The sequence below is a fragment of the Nicotiana sylvestris genome, chromosome 5, assembly GCF_000393655.2.
Source record: "Nicotiana sylvestris chromosome 5, ASM39365v2, whole genome shotgun sequence".
NCBI classification, from domain to species: domain Eukaryota; kingdom Viridiplantae; phylum Streptophyta; class Magnoliopsida; order Solanales; family Solanaceae; genus Nicotiana; species Nicotiana sylvestris.
Window position 1 is genome coordinate 131732566 of NC_091061.1, and position 8173 is coordinate 131740738.

The 8173-nt window shown below is 35.8% G+C and overlaps 1 protein-coding gene across 1 annotated transcript; it reads right to left on the reverse strand.

Annotated features, from left to right (window-relative positions):
* Positions 1-4213: 4213 nt before the first annotated feature.
* On the reverse strand, positions 4214-7439 carry LOC104226741 (inositol-3-phosphate synthase). The gene is made up of 10 exons (XM_009778801.2): positions 7147-7439; positions 6919-6987; positions 6652-6787; positions 6245-6492; positions 5927-6153; positions 5706-5821; positions 5426-5602; positions 5153-5341; positions 4987-5049; positions 4214-4615 (listed from the first exon to the last, which is right to left on the reverse strand). The coding sequence occupies exons 1-10, from the start codon at positions 7332-7334 to the stop codon at positions 4496-4498; spliced, it is 1533 nt and encodes a 510-aa protein (XP_009777103.1). The 5' UTR covers positions 7335-7439; the 3' UTR covers positions 4214-4495.
* Positions 7440-8173: the final 734 nt, after the last annotated feature.

Below are 8173 nucleotides of genomic sequence, written 5' to 3' on the forward strand. Positions count from 1 at the left end.
AACAAGAGGACCTACTTGTGCTAAGAAAATTTTGAAAAAACGGCAAAATTCAAGTATAATTGGGTCAATGGCAGGATTAAATCCCAAAGTAAAGGGATAAGTATAAACGAAAGAGAATCCAATTCTGAAAGAAGAAATTCTCTGGTTTGGGGAAGGAATCATCATACGAAGATTATCTCTCCAATTACAATCTTTCCTAACAGTGGGAATCACAAGTTCAGTTATTAAAGAAGGATAGATGTCAGCTTTTTCTAAATTTTTAACTTGTTCTTGGAGAGATCTTCTATCATTCCCAAAAGATAAATCATTGGGTACGATTTCTTCAACTAAAGGTTCCTGAGTAGGTTCAGAAAGTTCTTTACCTTTAGAAGAGGGGTCTTTGGGATAGAACTCCTAATACCAGAAGAAGAAGAAGCAGAACCAGATGAACCACCACGAGTGGATCCTAGGCTCAAGCTCCGAAGCCTACCTCCTCTGCCTCTCCTATGTCTTACGGGGGCATTGGGTTAAATATGTTTATAATGACAACCGTCAAACTTAGAAGTGTAATGATGGAAAACCTATAATAAAGGCAACTATCACTTCGTGAATAGTGGGAATGAAGAAGCCTTGAAAAAAGGGCGCAGAATTGCGGAATCAATCAGAAAGTGACACGTGTGTAGAGCATTAAATAAAAGGTGACACGTATGCAAAGCATTAATTAGAAGGGACAATTGAAGCGTTAGTATTGTCATAGTATTAATTACGGCAAAAATTCCCTTTTTATGAAGATGCACTTCCCAGATATTTAATTGATAAATAAATGAAAAGTGGGGGGACTATCTGTATTGGGAAAAAACTGAATTTACATTGAAGGTGACGTGGCATGACACGAGGACTGGTCAAATGGTCAAAACATGATGATCAGTTAAGAGGCACGTGTGACAGCAGATACGGGGAAAGGAAAGCTAAATAGGCACGAGAGGCAATTCGAATAATACAAGTTTCGTACCTATTTAGGTCATTTAAAGCCAAGAGATCAGAAGGCATTGAAGACATGGATATGATGACGAAAAGGAGTCCAAATTCAATATTAAATACCCAATACGTTAGAGAATTGGTATTAAATAGGAATGATTGTGTAACGTCTTATTTAATGTCATTTATTGCTCATAATTGTCTCATTAAGACTAAGGTATTACTCCTTTACTTAGAATCAACTATAAAAGGAGGAGGTCTCGTCATTTGTAAGGACAGAGGATATCAAAAACATTACATTGGAATACAAACCTATTTACTGCTTATTTGTCATTCTCAAAAAGTCTATTATTTCTTTTTCGTCTCCTGATTATCAGTAGCCCGAATTTCTATTTGTTTTTAGCTTTGACCAAAGAATCACATTTTTTGTTAAACAGATAATTCTTGCGAAACAGTGCTCTTTGCACGAACATCACATTATCAGTGGTTCATTGAAAATCCTTGTTGTGGAAGTAGTCTAGCCGATTCCCCCCATTCCTACTGGAGAGATAATTATCACTTCTCCATGGTCTCTTCTAATAAGTTGAACTTGCAATATCTCAAGTTCATTGTTATAACACACAATTATGTTCTTCTGACGAATCACCAAGTTGAAAAGTTTGTTGGTTTTGGATATTTGGCGTTTCCATACATGTTCTTCATCTTCATCAACTCACCCTTGTGTAATCAGCATTAATTTCAATCACTTGCTGCAAGCATTCACAAATAATTCTTCATCTTCTCCTGTAAGGTGTTGTTGGTGTTCAACGGATAAGGATAGTGTTGCCATGAAAGAAGTTATATATGGCAGCATAAGCCATCTTTCCCTGCTTCTCTTTAGTCCTATATATAACTATAATTTTGTAAATATATATAATCTGATTAGACAGGCTTGCAGGAAATACAACTACTTCACCAAGGCAAAGAAGACTATATAGCTTCTTAATGATAAGAGCATAAATAACGGAGATACCTTTTATCTTCACTTTTCTTACTTTTTATCAAATAATGGTGAACCTATTTTTGTTTTTATCTGTTTCAAATGTTTCAAAAAGAATGACCCTTTTCTAAATTTGAAAATAATTTAACTTAAACTTACCATTCTATCAGAAGTTTTTATAACCACACAAATAATATGAGCCCTTTTTGGACTTGTTTAGAACTACAAATTTCAAATTTTTTTTTTTTAAAACTCTCTGCCGAGGTAAATTTATTCCTTTTTGTTTTCTGCGCTCCCTCTTTTCTGCCGTCTCCCATTTCTCTTTTTCTTTGATGTTACGACATTTCTTTTATTATATCGTATTTGGGGATACCAAACGACACGTTATACCACTCTTCTACATGGAAACCAATCTTGGATCTGGAATAGATGGTTGTTTCTTGGCCCGTACCAAACTCAGAAATTGATCTTGCCCATAACTTGCTATAACTCCAATTCGTTTCTTGAATGAGAGCAGTGTCAAAACTTAAGCTGGGTTCCTCCCCGGGCTCCATCCAGTCAGAGGTGGATGCTGTGAGAATTACGGGTTCAATTGAACCCATAACTTTCGAAGCGGAGTAAAAATTTATGTGTAAAAATTTATTAAAATTACAAAAATAATAGATTTAAACTCATAACTTTAAATATATAATTGACTCAATGTTAAAAATCTTAAAAAGTGAACCCATACAATTTAAATTCTGGATCCGCATCTACATCCAGTTGTTTGTCATTGCAATGGTTAGGAATGACAGGCGATGCGGGTGAGGGGCGGGTTCTGTCTGAACCCATGAAATTTAACCCGCCCCGCAGCCGCAATTTTTTTTATTTATAAAAATTCTTTCTTTTTTAGAAAACTGAAAAATATATTTAAAAAATATTTTTTTCCGGGGGTGAGAGGGAGGGGGGGGGCAGAAAAACGAAAAAACAGAAAATTGAAATTATAAAAAAAAAAAAAACAATTGTGCGGCGGCCGAGGTAGGGGCAGGTGAGGGGATGGGGTGGGAAGTGCAGAAAAACGAAAAACAGAAATTTGAAATTGCAAAAAAAAAAAAAAAAATTAAGTTTAAAAAATTATTTTTTTTGCGGGAGGGGGTGGGGTGGGGTAGAAGGGTAGTAGAGTGAGTGGTAACGGAAAAACTGAAATAAAAAAAAATATTTTTTGGAGAGAGGGGGTGGTGTGGGTTTGTGAGGGTGAGAAAGGTTGAGAAGGAGTTTTGGAAAATGTTTTTCCTTCTTTTGATTTCCTCCAATTGGAGGAAAATGAATTCATAAGGAAAATATTTTCCAAACCATTTAAGCCAACCAAACATGAGAGAATTGAAAAATATTTTTCTTCGTACCAAACACACCCTAAATCTAGTGGTTTTTCCTGTAGAACAATTAAACTCCAACCTCAACTACGATTGTGATTGTCGTTTTCTCAAATCTCTACGTCTATTTGTGATTCTGCTAAGTAAAGCAATTGAGAGCAAAAGATTAATTTTAGGAAGACGTTGGAAATTGTTAGCAACGAGATAGTTTCTTTCAAATATTGCCTGGATATGTACGGTGGAAGAACAGAAGATCTATTGCCTTTTCAAAATCAAAACAAAGTGAATTTTGATAATTATGTAAAGATCCTTACCTTATTTGTCATAGAACATCTGCAACATTGAAGCCAAAGATAGTAAAATGTCAAAATTAACCATTCATTTAGACAAATTAGAGCAGCAAATGAATCTTTTTCATTTGAATAAAGAAAATGGAGTATGGATTTTTAAATGCAACAGTTGAGATAATTTTTCGAATGAGAACTGTTTCAATAGGCAAAGAAAGCTGAAAATGAATATCCTAAGTGAAGCACCTTGAGAACTGTTTCAATAGGCAAAGAAAGCTGAAAATGAATATCCTAAGTGAAGCACCTAATAGAGGATTACTGTACTATGTATTAAATCCCCACCCGCGACCCGCCCCATTGCCATCCCTAGCCAATGGTGAGGAGGTGCAAGACACTCTGAATACGCGTGCTGTAATTATAATTAAAAAGGGTTATTGTTGATGTACTAGTCAATTTCACACAGCCTCTACAAGATCATCGTTCCCACGAATGAGAGGTAATGGGTAATAGATGAATTACATCCGGATTAAATGATCCTTAGCTTACTGGTGGACTAATTGCAGTCTGCTGACAAAGGGAAGACAGGATATGTTCCCTTTACTTAATTCAAGGGGTTTCAGAAAGAAGAGAGAACTAGATTAACGTCTTAAGGACTACACATTGTATTTCCAATAGAGAAAAGCGTTGCTAGCTCTAAATGAACACAGATACAACCTTGTAATTAGAAGGCCAACAAACAAAGAATTTTTAATGACATTCAACTTGGCCTGCCATTAAGAAACAGCTATACCTCGAAGGGTTGCTGACATTTAGCTAATCATAGTACTAATGAAAGAGAAAGATTACAAAAACACTAAGGAAAAGAAAGACAATTATGGTTCATCTTCTTCTTATGAGATCCCATCATGTGACAAGGATCTTCATTTGTATTCAAGAATCATGTTGTTCTCTGGTGCAAGTCCAACACAAGCCCTCAATATGTTCTCAAGCATTGCCCTCTGCTTCGAGAGTGCATTCACCACTGGTGTACCTGGTGGTACCTGTTTACCAATTCACAACACAAACATCAAAAACTGGGTTAAAAATAGTAGGTTCTTCATCTAAGAGCTATCATATGTAATTAAGAGAGTGACATATTGGAGCCTAAGATGTTCAAACATAAATTTAGGCTTAAAAGTGTGGGTTCATGTGATGATAATGACAACTTTTGTGGTTCATGTGAAGTCCTCTTTAGTTTGTTGTGACCATAGGTCTCTGCATATTTTGTAAGTGACACCAATTTTCTAGAGTGAACATGAATGAAAACATTCTTAATTGACCCTACCAATCAACTAGCAACTTGGTAAATGCATGCACATTGCTGCTTTTGGTGCTATTTTAACAAAAATAAAGAAAGTTCAAGAGAACTTACCAGAGGAGCCTTGGTAAGGTAGCTGAGGATAGTAGCCACGGGGTGGAAGGAATGGAACTTACCCTGAAAATAAGACACGATTCATGTTATTTCAGAACATATCAACTAGCTCTTTAAAGTCATTGCAACTAGTGTAATGTTATAAGTCAGTGAGAAAGAAACAGACCTCTCCTTCAGCTTTTAGCTGAATGCGGGTACTGAGTTCAGCAAGAAGGACCAAATCCAAGATAATTGGAGCAGCCAAAAGAGAATCCTCACAAGTATTGTGCAGAACAATGGTGTTCTTTCCTCCCATGAAAATCTCAGATATGTACTCATCCATTGCCCTCTTGCTGTCTCCCACATATGGCACATACTGAATCCCAAAATCCATGCTACAATTAGTATAATGCCTTGTGTTTTTTTTATGTTCTTTTAATTGTGAAAATATGTACTTTACCTTAATCACAACAACATGGTCAGGGTGCTCTCCAGGCTCATAAAGGATGGCATTGCTTGAAACCATGTCATCAACAACATTACTTTTCGAGATCTCCTTTGAACGGAATGTTTGAGGGGCAGACAGATTCATTCCATCATTGTTACCCAAGTGGTTGTAGCTCACAATTGATGTTGGCTGTAATTTTAACAAACACACGTTTAACCAATATTCAACTTTCCTCTATCAAGAATCCCATCTTTTACATATCAAGTGCGCTAATTTGAAGCACAAGTCATACCTTAATACCAGCTCCAACAAGGAAATCAACCAGCACTGACTTCATTTTGGTTTGACCACTCTTAAAGTCATCACCACCAATCAATGTGTTCCTCTTGATGGCCAAATCAATGAGGCCTAAGAAATTTTCAGCAAAAAATCATTTAATACATAAAACAAACTAACACACACAGCTGATTCCCAAAGCAAGTAGAGTACTCTTATTTTGAGATTGAAACAGACCTGGCACAAAGGTGTTCTGGGGGCTTCCATTAATAAAAGGCACATTTTCAAGAATGCAGGCAATAGCATACAAAGTGGAAGGAGATATTTCAGCTTCATTTCTGTCCACAGAAGCAAAGAGGTTTTCCATAGTGTCATTAAGTCCAACAACCACATTACTGTATCTTTCAGTGTTAGCAGTCCACAAGACTACCACCTTGTCCACTTTGTTCTTCTCCTTAAACTCCCTAATTTACCAAAACAACATCACTACATTAGCGCACACTAAAACAAATAACACCACACACTTTTGTTACTAAATAAAACAACCCTTTTTACCTAATATCCTTAATGATTTGATCAATTTGTTCTTTCTTGGTTCCTTTGATCACGTTGTTGGCACGTGACCCTTGGTTAGCAGCAATGAAATCAGGGTTATAGATACCAGGGAGTGGGACCATAGATTCCATGTAGGGCCTCAACTGCTTTTGTAGATCAATATCAAATACCTTAGCCCTGGCCATGGCATCTGCTAAATTCATGTCACTGATGTCCCATCCTCCAAACACTACGTCATCTGGGTTGACCTATTTCATTTTAAAATTAACAAAAAGAACTATCAACAAATAGAAGAAATATAAAAATATATCAATCAGAACCAAAATTTAAAAAAAAAAAAAAAAAATTGACTCTCGAAATAACAATGCCACATAAATTGGGACAGGGACATAAAAAGTAAAGGTTACCATGGGAAGGAGGCTCTTAAATGGAGCATAGATCTCCTCTCCGTTGAAAGACCCAACTCGAATAGCAGAAGCCTGAGTAAGAGAGCCAAAGTAATTGGCTTGTTGCACCTTATCTTTGGTGGCCCATGAAATTCCTCTGCCAATATTCAAGACCAGACCATAATATAAGGAAGAAATAATTTCTACAACATAAAAATAAAAACAAGAAAAAAAACAGTAAATAAAATCATGAAAATTTACAGAAAAAACATAAGAGAAGAAACTCACTCTCTATTTGCAATAACACCACCGGTCAAGGTTGAACCATTGTTTCCACCCCATCCAACAAGCATAACCCTATCAAAAAATTACACAGAAAAAATGTCACAAAACCATAGTAACGCAAAATAAAGAAAACCCCATTTTTTAATTTCTCAAATCTAGGGTAAATTTTAAATATTTTTTACTATAGTAAATGTTAAAGAAATGAAGGATCTGGTATAAGAAAACACATACCCTAATTTGGGAACATGAACATCAGTCTTAAACTCATATTTGACAGTCTTAGGTTTGACGGTCCATTGATATGTCCCATTTTTCTCCTCATGAACTAACTCAGTGGTTTGATAATCATAGACAGAGTGAATCTCACTTTCGGTGTATTTAACGTTGGGGCTCTCAACCTTAAAGTTCTCGATGAACATTTTGAGGAAATTTTAGAAAGGATCAAAGGGGAAAGGTTTTTTAACAAACAAAGAGAAGAACACGCTACGAGTATACTTGAGGCTAAGAGCTCCACTTGCACTGCCAGTTGGTTGAGACATGGCAATGTATATATAGACACATTTTGCGGAAGTGGAAGTACACATGGCGCTTCGACAGTGGATCTGGTCCCACTTTAAACCTTGAATATAAATGTGAATCTTAGCCATGCAAAAATTTGAACAACATGGTATTTTCTTTGCATTTTTTCTTTTCGATCAAAGAAAATAAATGATTTGAGTATTGATTAGACTTAAAGTTTATTATGTCTGAAATACCATTTTCTTCTTAGATCTATCTATGGTTTGTATCACACTAGAGGGTTCCCTTACCTTCTATTTTCATGAACCTTCTTATGGTTTCTTGAAAAAAAAAATTAAGGGCAGGGGCAGAACTAGTACTAGATGTGGACCATATAATTTTGATCTAAACCTGAATTTATTTGTGCGAAATATTGAAATTGCTAAAAACATTGAAGTTCTTAATTAAACTAATATAAGAAGTAGGGTAAGTTCTGCCTAGTGTGGGATAATGCTGTTGTTGTTAATTAAACTAATAATTAATAATTGAAACTCTAATCTTATATTATGAAATTAAAATTCTGAGCGAAGAAAAGGGCCAGTAAGCAAGTCGTCAGATTGACACGAGTGGAGGTGAGACTGAGAGCGACGAAAAAGATGGATATGGGAGCTGCGGGCATATACGTGGCAGGATTTATCGAAACTGATTTGTGAACGTTTCATTGGTTTCTATGTTTACAAAAGATACTTAAATTAAATGC